General features: G+C 39.3%; 1 protein-coding gene across 1 annotated transcript; it reads left to right on the top strand.

The window, feature by feature from the left end:
• Positions 1-1097: 1097 nt before the first annotated feature.
• scd (stearoyl-CoA desaturase (delta-9-desaturase)) lies at positions 1098-11138 on the top strand. The gene is made up of 6 exons (XM_041816459.1): positions 1098-1222; positions 1465-1728; positions 5352-5482; positions 5598-5803; positions 6194-6426; positions 8924-11138. The coding sequence occupies exons 2-6, from the start codon at positions 1491-1493 to the stop codon at positions 9121-9123; spliced, it is 1008 nt and encodes a 335-aa protein (XP_041672393.1). The 5' UTR covers positions 1098-1222; positions 1465-1490; the 3' UTR covers positions 9124-11138.
• The last annotated feature ends 9836 nt before the right edge of the window (positions 11139-20974 follow it).

Below are 20974 nucleotides of genomic sequence, written 5' to 3'. Positions count from 1 at the left end.
CAAGTGAGGCCTGCAGGTCTTCGGATATTGTTCTGGGTTATTTTGCGACCTCCTGGATGAATCTTCAAAGTGTCTTTGGAGTAATTTTGGTAGGCCTGCCATCCCTGAGAAGGTGCACCACTGTTCTGAGTTTTCCCCATTGTGGATAATAGTGCTCATTGTGGTTTGCTGGAGTCCCAAAGCCTTAGAAATGGCTTTGTAACCCTTTCAGGACTGATCATTGATTTTGTTTCTCATCTGTTCTTTAATTTCTTGAAATGGTGGCATGATGTGTTGCTTTTTCAGGTCTTTTAGCCTACTTCACTATGCCAGACAGGTCTATTTAAGTGATTTCTTGATTCAACAGGTCCAGCAGTAATCTGGCCAAGGTGTGGCTCATGATATTTAACTCATGTTTACAAAAAAATGTGGCTAATCACAGTCAATTCATAGGTCCAGGTAGGTTTGGATTGTTTTTATTCCCCAATAATTAAATCATCATTGAGAAAATGCATTTTGTTTTCACTCAGGTTATCTTCACCTAGTATTAAAGTGATGATCCTATATATTTGTGTTTAAATCGATCTATCTATCCAGCTATCTAGCTGTCTATCTTTCTATCTATAAATAGACAAAAATACAGTGTACAGTGCATAAAATATTTTTCTAAAAACCCTTAATATCCAGAATGTAAAGTGAACCTAATTTTATTTTCTTTGTTTAATCTTTTAGGTATTTTAAGGGGGGTGCTGGTGACGTCACAGAACACCATCCATTCCTGTATTTAGTCTGTGAGGGGCGGGCGGGGGTCCTCCCCCCTCTGCCACTGGATCTCAGTGTACAGTAACTTGTTTTGTCCCAGTTTTAGCCTTGAATTTTTAACACCTTGCGCCTTTCGTGCCGGATTCGTTTCAAACCTCGCGTGAATGGAAACACGAGAGCAGTTAATTCAATGCAAGTCTAGACAGCAGCAGCCTCTCTCCAGGGGAGGTAAATATACATCTGGCAGGAGGATGAATAAAAGGTGAACAGCAGATAAACCGGCAGCCAATCAGAATCCGAGCTTGAGGCGGCATCCGGGCTCTGATTGGTCAGTTTCACCTCCAGCTCCAGCTCTTATTGATTCGCTCGCTGCAGATCTGACTATCACTCTCCCTTTCTGGTTTACTGTACTTTTGTCAGAACAGCTTTGTCTCCTTTAAATACCAAAATTTCATTCTGTTACCCTTCCGCAGGCCTTTTGGTGAGTTATTTGTTCCAAATTTATCTCAGCTACAGGTGTAATATGAGTGTTACGCAACCTAGCGAATGTCTTGTGCCAGCTTGAAGTCAGCATCATCGTTATATGACCATCCTCTGCCTCACCAGCTAGCTTAGCTTGTTAGCATAAAAATATTTTACATATTGCTGTTTTATCGCCTCCGTGGCGCTAGCTCGTCAGAAAAAACCCCGACATGACGGATTTCTCCCATGTTTGCCGCTCAGAGCATCACCACACCGCTGGCAGCACCATGACGGAGGCGGAGGCGTTGGAGAAGAAGCAGCAGCAGCACAAGCCCAGCAACGGGAATGTTCCTCCCGAGGCCATCAGAGAAGACGTGTTTGATCACACATACAAAGAGAAAGAAGGCCCTAAACCTGCCATGATCATCGTATGGAAAAATGTCATATTGATGAGTCTGTTGCATATAGGTGCCGTGTACGCCTTGTTCCTCATCCCTTCCGCTTCTCCTTCGACCTTGCTTTGGTGTGAGTATGCATCCTACCTGTTAGCATCATTGTTTCAGAAGTGATTATGACGTTTGTTGCATTTACTATCAAAGGATTACATATAGTATTTAACACAGAGCGCAGCTGTTATGTCAGCTGCCCAGCCCACTTGCATGCATGGATCTGGGCATGATCCTCCCCCCAGTATCCTGCATGTGCTGGGATTATATCATCGACAGGGTTTCATGTTGCTGCATGTAGGGTTGTAATGATACCAGAATTTTATACCTCGACATAAAACTGGAAGAAAAATCAAACTATACTGATACCAAAGGAACAAAAAATAGAAGTCATTTTGGTCCAGTTTAGAGGAAATTCTAGTTTATGATTATCAGAAATTGCAAACTCCTACATACTAAATTGCACACAATATTTGAAGAGTTTTCTTGCTATTTTTGATAGATTCATTACTCTGCTATGCTGTTCATTCATCTGCTATGATTAAAATCCCTGTATTTTGTTAGAAAAGAGGCATTTAATGTGCCAGAAATAGTCAAATTTAGGTTTTCAGATCCAAAAAGTATCATATCAAATGATACTTCATTAACAGTGCATTTAATTAGAGAATTCAGCCCTGTCCAGTGTAGTGTGAAATCTCACACACCTCTTATTTTTGACTGTCTGCCACACAAAAAGTGGCATTAATTTTTATCAGCATAGGTCTTAATAATTTTGGATTTGTGTGAAGAAACCCTGCAACAGGAACAAAAACAGAAGTCCTAGACACCAAGTGGTGGGAACCTTCTTGCTTTTGATTGTCAAAACTGGAGACAAACTCCATCATACTAACTTGCATACAATATTTAAGAAGTTTTCTTGCATTTTTTGATAGATTCATTTCTCTTCTAAGCATTTTATATGAAACAGACATAGTGTTTCCAAAGCAAATACACTTTTAGATACTACTGTGCATCAAAATAATGGTAGATGCATTGTTTAGGAACATGCTTTGGCAAAAAGTATTAAAAAATTTAAACAGCAGCTGAAACGAGGCTAAAAATGTTCATCAACTACTCTTTTTGCATGAGGAAGACTAGACCAAGACTAAAAAAGTGACCTTTTGTGGTAAAACTGGCAAAAGTCTGTTTTTTTAATTTTAATTAGGGCGGCTAAGGTAAGACTAAAATGTCAGTGCTGCATGTGGTGGGATTATATCGTCAACAGAGTTTCATGTTACTGCATGTAGGGTTGTTATGATACCAGAATTTTTAACTTCAGCATTCAAGTTGTAAAAATCAAGTTCTATTGATACTAGAGGAACAACAATAGAAGTCCTAGTCACCCAGTGTAGGGAACTTCTTGTTGATTGTAAAAAATGGCAAAACTTCTGTGTTTCTAAAGTCTCTGCACTTTAAGATTCTATTGTGCTTTAAAATAACGGTTAATGTAGTTTTTAAGAACATGCTATACCAAAGTATTGAACATTTTCAACAGCTTTAGTCCTACATATTTTAAAGCTGGAAATTTCCCAGTGGTGTTAATTTCGACAACCAAAACTAGACTAAAAATGTCCACTGACTACCTTTTATCCATGAGGAAGACCAGACTATAACTACTAAAAATATATAAATATAATTGGTAATAAAAACTATGTTAAAAAAAGTTAAGTTTTCATCAGTGGTTAGGGTTAGGGACTGTTGTACATGCAACATCCATGACATGTCAGGATTATTATAAGTATATTTTAAATGAGTTACATTATTGAATCTTCATTAGTATGTGTTTTAGGTTTATAGTAGTTTTACCATATGGCAAATTAAATTAGTCAAAAGAAAGAAAGGAAATGCCTTGATCAATGTAAAGACTTAAATATCAGGACTTTTTATGACTAAAACTGGACTAAAATGTTTCTGAGCTTTTGTCAACTAAAACTAAAAAAGTTTAAAAATGATTCAAATGTGACTTAGACCAGAAACAACAAAAAAATAGCCTAAAGACTAAAACTAAACTTAAAATAGCAGTCAAAATTAACACAGTTTCACAGTGCATGCTGCTGTGATAGCACCTATGATGGGTTTTAATTGAGTAACAGCGGCATATAATGGTAGAAATACAGTCAATTAACTACATACTCTACTTGTGTTTTTTCTAGAAGTCAGTTTATATCCCATGAATAGAAAACCACAAAGACTGCACTCCAGCTGATTTAAATGCACTCAGTCTCATACATGCAATCATCAAATGGTTTTATCCATCCATTTAGCCATCATCTGATGTGACGTCATAATTACTTTACCCAGAGTGTATTACAGTTCCATTAAACATGCATTGCTTTGTTCAATTCATCATATCTCCCTTAGAACAGATAGGCCACAATCAGCATAATATGTATAGTAAGATGGAAATAATGTGGAGAAAGCTGGTATGTTACTTTATTAAATTGAGAGGATTATCTTGAAAAAAATCATTATCAATTCAGCAATATCTAGCCTTTAAAGAAGGAAAAAGGGGAACTAATGCGAGAATACACAAATAGTAAGATGCTTATTAATAAAATTTTAGGAAAGCAATCTCCCCTTGGGGAGAAACAGTGATAATGAAAGGGTTCATCAGTGTCTGATGCTTATAAGATTGTCAACATTTAAAATGTTCTTCATTAAACTAAAGGAGATTTTAGATTTTAGAGGGGTGACTTTAAAAGCAGGTTTTCATGATCTGATTTAACATTTTATTGTTAGCTTTTAATGTATTCTGTCTGGATATGTCTTGAACTGCGAATAAGTATTGCTGTTAATTGTAGTTTTTATCTTTTGAAAGCTAAAACTCTTGTCTGTACCATAAATTTACCTTCATAGGTACTGAGAAAGATAAATGTGAACCTTTAACCCTTAAAAAAATTGAGATGTCTTAATACCTCTTCAATACGACATGTTTTACAAATAATACAACAGTTATTTAACCAAGAAAGCCTCATTATGATAAAGAATCTCATTAACTAGAGTGTCCTTTGGGAACAGATAGCAAAAGTAAGTTTTGTGACTGAGTCACAGAGGGAAGACTGTAGCTAATCTGAATAAAATCACACTAGTATGATGGAAGTAGCTTAGGTATAGCCGTAAGGATATTTAAAGGATTTTGCCTACGAGTGGTCAAAGAAAGCCGCCCCATTCAGTCATTTAGAGGATGACGAGTTAAGGACTAAGTCGTTTCTTAGCAATAAAAACACAAGACTTAGTTCTGAAGTAAAAATCCAGCTGCAACTTACAATTGTGTTGATAAGCACTAAAACTTAGAACAAACCCTATGTCTGTTGAAAAGGAAAGGTGGGTATGGGCAAGTTAATCCATCAATAATTGCAGGCAAACTGCCCCCCCCTCTGTCTAAAGTGGACTAAACATAACTTTGCCAACACATTTGTGCAGTTAAGTGATTTTGCAGGAATGCCTTAAAATTTTGATACTAATTTAGTGTTGGGTTATGCATTTCTTAAACAAGCATCTGTACTGTTTGATTTTTAATTGCATGATATGGAAGTTTAAAATTCTGTTGTCATGATAATCCTCGATGCTGAAGTATTGCTCTGTGCATTATTAGTCAGTGAAGTGCTTGAGAGAGAAGAAAAGAGCGGTCAGACTAATTTGTTGATGCATTTCTTCCCACAGCTGTACTTTGTTTTTTGATAAGTGCTTTAGGAGTCACTGCAGGAGCTCATCGCCTGTGGAGTCACAGATCCTACAAGGCCACATTACCTCTAAAGATCTTTCTTAGTGTTGCTAACTCCATGGCATTTCAGGTGCTAAAAATTCACACGCATACACTTGACTGTGTTAATAGTTGTTTTCATGGCAGTCTAAGTACCGTGGTGCAGCGGCCATGTATGTAATCTCTGCCTTTGCTTGAACCCACAGAATGATATCTTTGAATGGGCTCGAGACCACAGGGTTCACCACAAATATTCAGAGACTGATGCCGACCCTCACAACGCCGTGCGGGGCTTCTTCTTTGCTCACATCGGCTGGCTGCTCGTTCGCAAACATCCCGATGTCATTGAGAAAGGACGAAAGCTGGAGCTGAACGACTTGCGATCTGACAAAGTTGTAATGTTTCAGAGGAAGTAAGTGCCATCAGTGAATCATTGACTTTACACTTTTAGGGCTAAATATTACCCTGGAACAGTCTGATCTTTGAAAGGGTGTATTTTATGAGTTTTGGCAGGTAGTTTGGACTCTAAACAAGCTGTAATTTTAATTTTGGACAGTATATCAATTACCAAAGTAAAGTACTTCTGCTGTTAGCTTTCAACAGCAGCTAAGCTTAGTCTATACAGGACAGGCTGTATTAGTCATTCTGGTTCAGCAGGCTTACAGTTACTCACATGTCATACATGTTGCTCTATGTGTTAACTGTCATGTGAAGAGAGAGAACAATCCCTCGTTTGACAATCAGGACATTTGTGCTGAGTAAACATTCTTCTGCTCTCCACCCGCCCACTCACCCTCTCCAGGTATTACAAGCCATCCGTGCTGCTCATGTGCTTCTTCATCCCCATGTTCGTGCCTTGGTACCTGTGGGGGGAGTCCCTCTGGGTGGCCTACTTCATCCCAGCTCTGCTGAGGTACACCTTGGTGCTGAACGCCACCTGGCTGGTGAACAGCGCAGCTCACATGTGGGGGAACAGGCCCTATGACAGGAACATCAACCCCAGGGAGAACAAGTTTGTTGCATTCAGCGCCATAGGTACGACAAACGCGTAAATGTGTCAACAATACATGAGATATGTAACAGGAACTTATAGGACCCCCATCATTTGAGGTTCATGTATGACATTTTGACAAACAAAGGAAGCACTTTTATGGAGAAAAAAAGGCAAATACAAACAAAAAGATACATTTTTAAATTTGTATAACTGCTGATTGTGGTACGTGTTGTTCATATTAGCCTGCCCAGATCAAAAGTATATGAAGTGAATAAAAAGGGATATCACAGCTTGAGTTTATTTAAACATTTTGTCCAACGAAGATGTAGATTTGAGATTACTAAATCAAAGAACAATTTTTTTCAGTTTCATGTTTATCAGTGATTCACACACCCCCCACCTGCAAGAAAGGAATATTTTTACTGTCTTGGATGTGATAGCGGATCTTCTTAGATAGCACAGATTCATGCCAGTAAAATTGGGCTCAACAGCCACTGAAGCCAACAGCGTTTTCCAGTCTCATGAGTACAGTCAGTGTGTTTTTGTAATGAAACAGATCACTTATTTAACAGTTGTTTCTTCAGTTATACCCTGAAATTAGGAATATAGTGCAAGTCACCACAGTCTGTTTTGTAGAATCCTCCAAGGGTGAAAAAGGAAAACTGTCCTTATGTGTGATGATTTTCATCTCGTCCAGCAAAATCCACAACATGCAGTTTTTGTGCATCTGTGTTGTACCAAACCTTCTGGACATAAAGAGTACAGAAGTTGAGCTCTCAGCCTCAGACTTGCAGCCCACCAGTCCCCTTGTTGTCCTTACTGAGGAATGTTTTCAGTCAACCAGCACTCCAGAGGGATTTACCATCTTGTTTTCTTCAAATGCATGGTTATGACCAGACCAGGAAGAAAAGCAGCTGATATTCCAGCATGTTCTGAGCAATCAAGCAGCGACGCTCCACATACAGTCAGTGGGGTGAATGTTCAGTCTTTTTCGGTATCATGCAGTGTCTGACAGTAGCTGCGGGTACATGAGCATTTATACTGATCGGAGATTTAAACTTCTCTGTGCACATGTACGCTAAAAGATATGATCCGATTCAGATGTGTGTGTTCATGTATCATAAATTTAATCTGAATAAAACTGCTCTGACATGCGCAGCATCGTCCTGAGGGTGTAAATAAACCGCTGGCACTCGCTCATTTTTTCAACTCCTACTTGCGCAAAATATTGGATGGTTCTACTATTTTATATCTGTATCTTATATTATCTAATCAACACTTTGGCACTCTTTTAAAGTTTTGAGTAATAAAGCTGTCAGGGCAACAGACCAGTTTTATTTTGCTCCCGCCATGTCTCTGTCTGGTCCGTCCATGGGGCAGACAGGCACAGTATGACAAAACTCACCCCTAACAGGAAGAGATGAAGTGTTTTCATGGACGCTGATCCAAACTACTATCGGCATAAACCACCTCTCAATCGTAATGAAATTCTCCCCCCAGTAAGCCGAATCATTGTGTTTATATGAAGCATTTTTATTTCAGATCAGGCACTTATTCCAATTACAGCTGGTCCATGTAAACGTAGATTGTGGCAGTTACTATGTCCTGTGTCTCAGCACTTTATAATGGTTAATTGGTTGCATCTGTATATAGGATGCAGGCAACTTAGAGATGAAAAAAGGTATTAAAAGTGTGTCTTATACATCTGATTTTATGGTACCTGTGATTAGGAGGAGTTTTTAGTTCAGTGGGTGTTGTATGACCTAATTCCATACATTAACTGTCTCAGAATCTGGTCATGTTTCTGCTCACCTGACTCAACCTTTATTGCATTCTCTAGATCTCTTGAGGAGTTAATGAGAAGTTAAAGGAATTGTTTCCTGATTTTTAACCTAGTTAAATTGTTCAAGTTCTGTAAATAGCATGAAAAACTCATGTGGTTGTTGCGATCTGGCGAAAGATCGTTATTTTGGCCAACAGTGAAGTCGTTTGACATGCACAGGGTTTATACTGTTTCCAGGAGGAACTCAAGCTTGGATTTATAGTTTTAGATCAAAGAGCCTAAATGCGTACCTTACGCCTTACCTCACGCTTGAGCTGCATGTATGATGGCTTATTCTTGACTAGATGGTTTATTGCAACCATCAGCTTGGAGTGCAGGAGCACAGGATGTTGTCAGCAAACAGCTGCAGAAAAATGTTGAAATTAAAACGCAAGAAGCTGAATTTGTAACATAAAATGTCAATCCTTAGTGCATTTATAAACAAGTGGACACCCCTCTTGTGCATGGATGGTGATTATATATGGGGTTTTTGAAAACAAGAAGAAAGAAATGGTCAGCAAATATACTTAGGTGGAGTACATGTGCCTGCTTTCGGTACTGAAGGTGTTAACTTCTACAGGTTTTGGCATGACACTTCATTATTACTCTGAACAAGCTTCTAATCTATATGACATTGATCCAACTTTGCAGGATATACAGTGTCTTTTTCATATGTTTAACATATTTTGTTGATGACTGTCTCTTCTACCTCACAGGTGAAGGATTTCACAACTACCACCACTCCTTCCCCTACGACTATGCAACCAGCGAGTTTGGCTGCAGGTGGAACCTTACCACTTGTTTCATCGACTTCATGTGCTTCCTGGGCCTGGCCAAGGACCGCAAGAGGGTGTCCCACGAGATGGTCATGGCCCGAGCACAGCGCACGGGAGACGGAAGCTACCGGAGTGGCTAAGATTGTTGAACTGTGTTCAGCTTCAAGGCAAAACGACAAAAAAAAGAAGCTTCACAGTCCTTTGACAGCTCTACATTCTTCATCCTCTGTGGACACAAGTCTGCTTAATGAGGGCCTCGACCACATTTTGCTTGTTTTTGTGGTTTTTTTGTAGCTGTAACTAAACAAATTGTTCAAGATGGATAACAACCCAACACATTTTGCAAAGCTTTCAGCCTTTGTTTCTACTGTTTCAGATGGGCTGAAGTGTTGCAAAGATGTTTTAGATTTGAAGTAGATCCGTTTTAAAAGTCAACTTCATTCTCCGCTGTTTTCATGCAAATTCATGTAGCTGATCATTTTTATGTAAGTATACTCAATTATTAATCAAAGTAGACAAGTGGAGCACAGGCGTCAAGGTTTAAATGATGCTGATTGGAGAATGTTGCCTTTATTGCGGTTTACAGCGAGGTTTTACTGTTCTGATATAAATTCACATTTTTGAGCACTCAGAGAGCTGATAAAACAAGAAAAGTTTGAATTTTGTTTGGTTATGAAAAAGTTGCTGGCTTTAATGAAATGAGGCATGTTTTGAAGCGTGAGGGAACCCAGACCATCTTCTTGTAACGTGAATATACTGACAAAGCGGTATGCCAAAAGTGTACAGTAAGTTGCAGCATGGACTTCATTTTCTCCTGCAGAAAACTGAACCAAGTTTGAGTTTTCTTAAATACATGAAGGGATAGGTTTATTGTTAAATTGAAAACTGCCATTGAATATTTACAGAAATGGGAAAACGTGATTTTAACTTGAAAACGTGATGTTTGAGTTGTTTTTGTGTTTTTAATGACTATATTAGAGTGCTAAAAGCGTGCCAATCATCGACATACTTAAAACCATCTCAGTAGAGCACACTAAGTCGATATTGCTTCTTCAGTTAACATCATTGTGGAAGTTTTTTAACATTGTGGCATCAGTGGCTTTGCTTCTTATTTTAAGGTATTTTACTACTTTTTGCCCTGAATATTCTGCAGCCGCAGAGATCTCATCTTGGTTGATGTAGCAGCCGGTTGTGTGACAGTTCAGGTGTTACAAAAAACAAACACGCCGCCCATGCATGATGATATTCTGTTGTAGGTGTCATAGTAAGGTGTTTTCTTCAGTGACTCTATGGCAGAGCTGTGCCTATTTTTGTAACGTGCTGTGAAGCTGCATCGCTTTCAGAGCATCCAAACTGACGTTGGTAGTTTTTGAGATGGGGTCTGGTTTCCCTTAGATGTCCTAAAATGGTGATTGTCACTGCAAAACTATCAGGTGCATTGATGTTTATGTTCAGTTCTACCTGTATTATTTATGTATTTATTTCTTTTATTATCGGATTGGCTGAATTCTTAAGGGATTTTCTGCACTCCAATATTTGGCTGACAGTCTCGTAATGTTTAAGAAGTTAAAGCACCTGTTTATTTTTCCCCTAAGAGTCAGGAAACAACCAAATGCCTTATGACTTGCATCCATTCCTGATCTTCTTCATGTCCTGTCAGTCAATCAAAAAGGTCCAAGCACCACAAAACAAATCAGAATGAGGTCAGTGTTTACAAGCTGAAGCACTGGGAGGATCATTTATTCTGGAAACCACTTTTAATTTAGGCAAATGGTAGCATGTTGACATTGAAGTACTGTAAATGCAAATGGAGGATAACAGGTGTCTCATACAAACTCAATCTGGTGCAACATTCAGTTGCCAGATTTAACTATGGGCCTTGATGGATGTGCCAACTAGTTTTCAGCCCATCATGGTGCCCAAGTGTGAAAACTACAAATCAAAGGTGCTGTCATAAGAATCTTAAAGCACTTAACAAACCCAATATACAAAATACTAGCCATGCAAACAAACTCTTGCTGCCCATAGCGCCAAAATCGACATTTTCCCAACAGCGAGGAAGATCAAAAAGGTTGTCGCTCTGAATGATTACGTCAAATCTCAACTGTATTCTATTCTGAAATAAAATTCACAATATTTTCAATACACTCGTTATTCCATGAACAGCTGTCTCTTCTCTTTTTTTTTTGGAAGTTATTTATATCGTTGATTAGAATTTGGCTCAGTATTTCATCATTTCTGATTAAGACATGGTTTCTTCCTGCCAAGCACCTTCTCTATTAAGTACATGTTCACACAGTTATGACTGGAGGTAATAATACATTTTTGATATAATCATAGGAATGAGAAAAACAATTGCAAGTCACTTCTAACAGTTGCAGTTGCCATGAAAAGTGACCAGTCTCTCTTCTCTATCCAAAACTCCACCACTGTGACCAGCTGATCTGCATATTTGTTGCTGGCATGACCAGCTGACCTCTCTCGGCCCCAGTGTACTGTTTGGCAGTTGAAACAGACAACGTGCCTTACCTTCTAAAACCAGCTGCTGGTGACTTGACAAACTGAATTGCAGGCAACACTGCCAGCCTGCCTGATTCCAGCTGCAGAAGCCCAGTTAGCACAGCTACAACTGTCTCCTTCAATTATCTACAATGGTCTTTTTGCATTGGGAATCTTGGGTCTGACTGGGCCTGAAGGGCTTGTGTCCAAAGCTGCCTTTTTGTGCTGGCAACATCCACAACCTTGGTTTCAGAGGACTTATCACTGGTGTTTATTGATGCTTGGCAATGAAAGCTGAATCCTGCCACAGTAGTAGCATTTTAAATAGCTCCCTGTGTTAAGTATTTTCCTTTATTCAAAGAACTGCCACTTAGAAAATGTCGATAATGTAAAGACTTGAAGTATACAGTTAAAAATAAAATATGCTTTTGCTAAACTAACCACCACCCACAGGACTTTTAAAATGGTCAAATGCCCTTCAAGTTAGACTGTTTGGTATTGAACCAAACCAATTTGCCAAATCTAAAATAACAACCTGTGAATCCCTGTTCTCTACTTAAGCTGCCTATATCTGGTGCCAGATCATGCTAGTGTGTTCTATGCAACCTGTAGAACCTGAGATCCCTGCTTTCTGCACTGTCTATCAAACCATTGCTCTTAACTAGCTAGCCTCTGTGCCATCACACTAAGAGTCAGTCCCATTTCTACCCCTCAGCGCTTATCTTGGCCCTTCCCATTGGTTTTGTGCATTCACGTCAGGTGAAGTGGTATCCCAATTCTCATTTGAATCGAGGGCTAGGGCTAAGGGCCAAGGGCTACATAGCCCTTGAAATGAAGATTATTCAGTACCACACTTTAAACCAAGGTGTATGGTGAATTTCCCCACCATGCACTGTGTTTACTTGTGAAATGGCACAAGGGCCTATGAAAGGTGTGTGTAAATGTAAATATTTTCAGAAGGGAGAACAGGGAGATCTATAGTATGAACGAGATGGTCAAAGCTTTATTGTCCCCTCTGATGACGCAGCTATTTATCAGCAAAATGTGATGATGAACAGCAATCAAGTTGCATCTCATTTCTTGAGAGGTTTTCACCCCTACCCTTTACCACTCTGTTTCAGGGGGAAAGGGATGGGGTAGACGAAGGGGAAAGGTTTAGGAGTAGAAATGAGGTTGGCCCTCAATCTTTGCCTCCATGTTTAAGAGTGAAATCATTCTAAACTGGTTTAGAGGACTCCTCCTTGGGAATCAGGATTCCCTGGATCTACAGCAGGCTCTTGGGATGGCTTGTTTCTTCCATACGCACCTTAGAAATTGCCACAGAAATCTAAGGACATCAGGTGCGCTTTTAAAGACCCAGTAGGGGACTCCATTTGGCCCTGGGTCCCAAGAAGCCTTTGCTAAATCCTGCACTTCCTTCCATCTTGGTGGTCTAACACCCATACCAAACTCTCATACTAAAGTCAGACCAGAATAATATCTTTAAAAACACAAAAGATTTCAATTTAATATAGTGACTAGCAATCCTCAAACAGTTTTTATTTTACACAATTTTAGTAAAATAGAGTTGCATAATGTGGCTTTAAAAAGGCTGTCTAACATCAAATTTTTTGAAAAATGTGCAAACTTCAGCCATAAGAGCTTTGTAATACAAACACTATGTGGAGAAAAGTATTATTGTGTTCAGGTATTTTAATCAGACTTGTGCCACAGGTGTAGCATCTAGCCATGCAGTCTCCATTTGAACACGTTTACGATACAGGCTGGGTTGATCTGAAGAGCTCAGTGACTTCAAGCATGGTACTGTGATGGATGGCACCTTTGCAATAAGACAGTTCATAAAATATCATCTCTGTTGTAAATCCATCGTCAACTGTAGGTGATATAAGAAAGTGGAAGCGTTAAAGAACAACAGCAACTCAGCCATGAAGCGGACGACCACGTTAAATCACAGAGTCAACTGCTAAGGTGCATGTTGTGCTAAAGTCACCAACCCTCTGGTTCCATAGCTGAAGGGTTCAGAACTTCCACTTTCAATAGTGTGAGCACAAAAAGTGTGCGGTGGGAGCTTCACGCAAGCCTCACATCATCAAATCCAATGGTCAGGCAGCAAAATACTTAGTCAGTATAGTTCAGCTCAAAGTTTTAAGTCCTTTCTCCATGAGCTGTCATGGCAGTTCTGACAGAAGTGAAACAGATGATCCGGCAGAGGCTGCAGGCCCAGTTAAGTCTGAGGAGCAGCAGGAAGTATTTAATCATGTTTGTGTGAAGAATGAGGCCAGACACTGTCAGAGCGTCTGCTGCTTAAATGATGAACGGGGCCACTCTGAAGCTTCATTATGATACTGTTGGAAAAGAAACCTAAAAATAAATGCTTAACCTCTGTGTATGTGGAAGTACACAGAAAGTGTACAGTAATAAGGCAACCCACAACATGTTAAAGTCCTGAAGTCAAAATATTGCCAGCTAAATGTACTTGGAGAATGAATGAAAACTGTCAACTTGTAGGAGAATGACCATTATTAATAACAAAATGGATTATTGTTGATAGTTCTCAGAAGTATTTCTTCACTATAGTGTTGCTAAAATTCCCCTAAATATGACTCTTGCATCAGTTTTCTGTCTACATAGCAAAATGTTTGTGATCTGCACTTTTCTGGTAACAGTCCAGCTGGATCTCATCTGGAAATTTTCTGCTCCCTGGTTTAGTTTCCCTTCTGTGGTAAAGACAAACCCAACAGCTCTGCCGTGCTGCTGACATAACATATCCCAACTATTTAATACTGCAGCTATTTGCTCCTGTGTGCAGTGGATGAGGAGAGTGCTCGGAATATGTGTTAAAGGGTTTACACAGGCCACAGAGGAATGTAGGACCAGCGTGCAGACGAGAGCTGAGTTTGTATTACATCAGGCTTGTTGGGGTTAGAGAGGACGTGCTTTGTGGAACTAGGTATGGTTTTTAAGATGCTGATTTTGATGAGAAATTGTCAAATATTGCAAAATTAGCCAGTTATTACTAGAAGGACTGTGGCAGTCATTTTGAAAATTTTCACATTTATATTTTCTCCTTCTTTGCTGAATCCAAAATTACAATACTGTTGCCTCCCAACTTGCCCTAGAAGTCTCTTTATTTGACGTTTTCACTGCACTGATTTTTCTGCGCTTGAATTGATACGTCTCTGCAGTGGCATCTAAGCTGCTGCAACATTTATTGTCTCTCACAGCATAGGCTTACCTCTGCAGACATTACAGACTAAGAAACAATTCATATATAAAAGAGGAAGAAGGGCAGAGGTCTAACCTGAGGGTAATTAAATATAGACCCATTGTGGGAGTACATTCATACATAACTACATTGGCTACATAGCTAATGCTACCATGTAATCAAACATAGCTAAGTTAGCTCTAGCAAACATAGCTAAAGCAAATGTAAGCTACATAGCTTATGTAGAAAAACTTAGCCATGCAGCTACACATAGTTTATGTAGCTAAAAATAAGCCATGCAGCTCCATTATCTATGTAGCTTATAGAGCTACATAAGCTACATTAGAGAATTTTCATGGAGGACTAGCTTTCTTCCTGGCTGCATGGCAGTGCAGGGGTTAGCGCTGTCGCCTCACAGCAAGAAAGTCCCAGGTTCGTTTCCCGTTGTGGGCTTTTTTGTGCCGAGTTTGCATGTTCTCTTGCACACGTTGGTTCTCTCTGGGTACTCCAGCTTCCTCCCATCACCAAAGACATGCTGGTTAGGTAAGTTGGTGACTCTAAATTGGCTGTAGGTGTGAGTGTGCTTGGTTGTCTGTCTCTATTTGTCAGCCCTGTGATCGACTGGCGACCAGTCCAGGGTGTACCCCGCCTCTCGCCCAATGAGAGCTGGGATAGGCTTCAGCCCCCCTGCGACCCCAATGGGATAAGCGGTGTAGAAAATGGACTAGCTATCATTCTGTCAACAGACCGTTTACTAGGCTTTTGTAATCAGGTTTTTAACTTTTAACTTTTGGTGTCCTAGCCCAGTGGTTCCCAAACCTACCCTTTTACATCAACATGTAAAAATACATAAACATCCGGCAAACTGTCACTGTCAGTAACAGTTTTTACTAACAAATTCCTATCTTTTTTTACAATATACTACAACATAAAACCTCTAAACTTTGTAGAAAGAACAACTATCACCTTAAACAGAGTTTAAAACTCTGACACTCTGAATCTTAACACTTCCCTGAAAATAAAAACTCAGAGAACATCTTTCAAGATTTGTACTTCTTGGCCTAGCCAGCTTTGGTCTTTTTTTTTCATGTCTCGAATGAGGCAACAGCAGAAAAAACAATTTCACAAGTATGTAGTATGCAAGGATGCAGTGAAGAACAGAAAAGCTAGAGTCCAGTGTGTGTTTATGTAACTCCTAAAGTCTGATTTAGCCTTGCATCACTGTTCTGTTTGCCGGCCTTGAGGCTCGATGAGCGTCTGTCATTATGAGGGTGGGGGAGGGCCGGGGCATTGTTCATGATGCCAGAAGCTGATGGGAAGAAACTGTTCCAGTGGAGTGAGGTTTCGGTCCTGATGGAGCACAGCTTCTTGCCAGAGAATAGGGTCTCAGAGAGTCCATGTCTATGGTGAGAATGGTCAGACACAATTTTATCTGGAGTCCTGGAGGTGTACCGGCCATGGAAAGATGGACGATTCCAGCCAGTCACCCTCTCTGTAGTGGTAATGATACGCTACAGCATGTTCCTGTCCTTTGCTGTGGCTGGAGTGTGACAGACTGTGATGGAGGAGGTGGAGATGGACTCAGTAGTAGCAATGTAGAAGTACACAGCATTACAAGCCAACATTTTTGATGTAATATCCAAATAACACACTTCAAATACAAAAATAGCTCTGTGAACTGAAATCTTGGTTTCTAGCGGAGCATAGATTAAATGAGATTATGAATATCATCACATTTTAAACTCTTTTATTGAACTAAAAAGCATGTACATGTTCAAACAGGATCCTACGGACTTTAAAATATGCCTGCTGCAACAAAGTTGTACCCGCCCAGAGTATTTGAGGATTTACAGCCAACCCAAGTCTTTACAGATGGAGCTGCTGCCACCTGTAATTTTATACTCATACATTAACAACTAAGCCACATTTAAAGGTAGAGGTTCATTTAACGACAATGTTTTAGAATCCCACAAAGAAAAAACCTGTGTAGAAAATTAAAGACAACTAAGAAGCCTCAAAACCTCCTGCTATAAAGTAGGTCAGTCAGCTGTAGGACAGATTTTAACACAGAATGTAACAAAAACATTACATCATAAACTTTCTGCCATGCTTTATGCTCCTTATATAAATTTTAAAATATAAAACCAAATATTTTTAATGCTGTGAGTCCATGGAATAAGTAGAGCTGATGTTACTGGATTAAAAGTACATTTTTAAAAGTTGGTACACTGTGTAAAATGTCAATAAAACACAAAAACAGTGATTTGTAAATCATTTCCAGACTATATTCAATTGAATACAATGCAAAGACAAGATATTTTCTGTTCAAACTGATAAACTTCATTGTTTTTTTGGAAATTTAATCACATTCTTAATATGATGTCTGCATATTTAAAAACTGGGACTGGAGCATGCTAGACTGTGTTAGATCACTTTTCTTCCAACAATACACTCTAATCAGAAGTACCGATAAGTTGCTCAACAGTGCAGGGTTTTTTACGTATGTATTTTGTGCTTCATAACTCTCAAAAACTCAAAGAAGCTCCGTCACAGTCTCACATTTTTCTATTTATTAAAAACCACAACAATTCTATCTAACTGACCTCCATCAGGTATCATACCTGTTCGTATGCCACGTTCATCCAAACATTACAGTATGTGCTTCAATAAATACCAGCAATGAGTGTGACGGAGTGAGGGATCGTCTTTGAATTTTTGAGCCTTATCCTTCTCTGATGCACCTGTCACACATTCAGGTGTGCAGAGACCTTTTCATCATATCCCGATGCTTCATAATGCACCATGTTAACACTCTAATAAAGAAGGTTGTTTAGCATTGTCTTGCTGTATGTACCTCTCAGTATTCATGGTGCCTTCAAAGATGTGCAAGTTACCCATGTCATGGACACTAATACATCACAGATGCTGACAACAATTTGGATGGTACTTTCCTACTTATGCAAAAACCTTGTATCTCCATTATTTATAGTTTTATTTTATTTTTTCTATAAAAAAGTGCCACTGGGCATTTTAGAAAGTATCAAAAAGATGTTGACTATGACTATTCAGTGTTAAATTATTTGAGAAATGATTTTTCATTCCCTGAAAAGTTGTGATTGTGGCGATACAAGATTTTAGCCTGATGCCAGTGGCACAGGCCTGATTGGATCATTTCAATCAAGCAGACAGAAACCTTCATGCTTTAAGTCTCTCCTTATTTTTAATCAGCAAGGCCCATTGTAAATTGCTGAAAAGACTCCTCAAAGTTAAGTATTGGACCCCCATATATTTAAAAGGGATACTTTATCATTTTTATTGTTACTATACAAAAGAATCAAATTTATTGTAAAAATTGTAAAAAAAAAAAAAAAAAAGATAAAATTGATACATAGCATGTAAATTGAGTGTAATGTTACATCCTAACTGTTAATCCCACCTTCTAAGCCTTTAATAGTTAAATATAGCTTTATCTAGTGTAACATTTTTTAAAGTAGTGGCCTATATTTGGACAGATTTTTAGATTTTATTAAGTTCTGCTAAACTTCAGTTGTGAGGGAAATCTGTTTTAAAAACGTGAAATATTATCTAAGACAGTACTAGTTGATCTAGTTAGGTAAATGAACTGTGGATGAAGGATCGTGCAGTCCTAAGCTGAGTCACCTCCTGAAGCCACAGTGTCCCATGAACAGCGTGACTCAGGGCGCTGCTGCGGTGTGATGTGTTACAGTTGAAAAATATCACCCCAGACTGACTAACCGAGGTTACTGCCGGTCAAACCCCCCAAAAACACACGCGCCACGCTGCTCACAGCGTCTGACTCCAAACCAGCCAATCAGCGGCGAGGTCCTGACTTATGATCCTCCTGGACCAATGGATGAAAAGCGCGTGAACCACCTGTGCCAGCTTGCTAACCGTCGATTCACACCCTCTGGAGGGTTTTGTTGTAAATAGCATCAAAGGAAGTAGACTGAAAGTGAAGAAATGACTCTAAAGTGTGTAAATACAGACTGTGGTGCCGTCAGGTGCTTCACGTGGAAGATAAGGCAGGAGATAAAGTCCTGCACACCGGTGAGAGGAGATGATGAAACTTGAAAATAACAGGTAGGAGCCTTTTGTGTTGAAAGTGTGGGCACAAGTGACGAGAGGAGACAAATCAAGAGTTTAAGTGACCTCTGCTGGCCAATGCGGGAATAATAAACATACTTTTATATCTGTAGTGGAAAAAATATGAGCAAGCATGCCACTTTGCTGTTATTTATAGTCTTATCATAGCACCTCAGTGGTTCTCAACCTCTGGGTCGGGACCCAAAAGTGGGTCGCAAATGTGTGCCAGGAAAAGCAAATGTGTAAAAATGTCTATGATGTATGGAAGCCTGAAGTGGAAATTCAACATACCGATACATTTATTTTCAGGTTTTCTTAGGATGACGAGTAAATTTCAGAAGAGGAGAAAATTCCATAAGAAATTACCAAATTTCCATCATTTCTCGGGAAAATGGGGTAGAAAAAATGTATTTATACATGCCATTCTGCAAGGCAGCCCGTAGTGGGGGATTAAAAGGGAGAGTTTTCTGGGGCCCAGTCATATGGGGGGGGGCATGGAGGTCAGGAAAATCATGGTCCATTGTAAAGTTAATCTGTGATAAACACATTTTATATTCAACCTGAATAATAACCACTCTTATCAAAGAAACAAACCCATTTTTTGAAAAAAGTTAAATAATTACAAAAAGAAATAAAGGTGAAAATTGGCAAAATGGGGTTAAAGTGGCAAAAAATAGTTGAAAAAAGTTGGGAAAAGTGGTTGTAGAGAGGCAATTATGGGTAACAGTTTCAAAAAGTCAGTAGAAAGGGGTGATAAACGGTTAAAAAGTGGCAAAAACAATTTCAAGTGGAAAAAAATGGGTGGAAACAGTGATGTAAAGAGTTAAAAAGTAGCACAAATAAATAGTTTGAACATCATAAAGAAATAATAGCTTGGGACACTTTTCATTTTCAGCTCTAGAATGATGTAACTATTCGCCAGGATGCTATCGATCCAACACACATGCAGTGACATCGTCATTAAATCACAACTGCTGACGGCCGAATCCCTGGCTTTTTCCAAGGTCCAGCCAATTCTGTGGGCAGGCCTGTCATTCAGTCACGTCTTGTTCCAAATAGGGTCCAAATTGCAAAACTTTTCATTAAATAAATAAGTGGTTGAACATTTTTGATGATTTGGGTCATGATTTCTCATAAGTGGTAGTGGGTCCTGATGGCCAACCAGTTGAGAACCACTGGCCTATATGATAGATCCTTGATGGCCTACTTGAAGCAAACAAGTGGAGAAGTTAAAAATAACAGAATACACAATGTGCAAGTATTTGTAGAAACTAGATTGAGAATTTTTCAATGAGACAATATCAAGTAGTGATAAAACTGTGCAGCTTGAAATACAATCAGACTAGCTTTATGTGCTTAGATGTGAAAGTGAGGTACCAGTTTCTGTGGATGAACATATTTGTACAAGAAAACTAAACTCAAGTAAAAGTATAGTCAGTTTGATAAAATTTAACTTTTATAAATATACTTGAATATTTGGTGTTGAAAGTGTCACCTTGCAGTGGTTCATCTGATAGCTATAACATAGGTCATGCACAGTTTATGTAGGTGATTTTATTTCATCTACAGCCAATCTGTTATGTGGGATACCTCCAGGCTCCATCCTGGGACCCAATCATCTTCTCCAATTACATGCCTCCATTACGTAGAGTTATAGAAAAGCACAATTTATCTTACATGCTGATTGACAGCTCTATCTCCCCAAACCAAAGTCAGTCAGACTTCGCCCTGTCATTAAATGCTGGATGGCCATTTTTAAATAAATGAATGAAAGCAAAACAGAAATGGTTCTCTGGTTTTATGCCCTTCCCATCGCCTTGGAGCCATCCAAAAATCTGGAGAAAGCAAGGTCACTCAACCTCTAACATCCCCAAGACCTTGTTAAAATCTTGAACCCCTAATCTGAAAGGAAGCAGCTGTAACCGTTACACCACTATGCTGCCCACCAGCTTGCTTTTTGAGGTTTATATCCTTTCCGTTACTTTGGAGAAGCTACAAATCAAGACACTTCAGGGGAAGACAACCTCCACAGGGGAAGGCTCCAGCCAGAGTTGGAACCCACTGATGCTGAAGCAGCAGTGGAAACCACCACACTAATGTGCCACCCCAGTGTGCTGCCTGTCAGGGTTTATTTCCTTTCCAGTACATTAGGCCGTTTCAAAATCAGGCTCATGGCTCCAGTG

The sequence above is a fragment of the Cheilinus undulatus genome, linkage group 20, assembly GCF_018320785.1.
Source record: "Cheilinus undulatus linkage group 20, ASM1832078v1, whole genome shotgun sequence".
Lineage (NCBI taxonomy): Eukaryota > Metazoa > Chordata > Actinopteri > Labriformes > Labridae > Cheilinus > Cheilinus undulatus.
The sequence above is the reverse complement of the archived record's forward strand: the minus strand, read 5'-3'. Positions and strand labels throughout refer to the sequence as shown.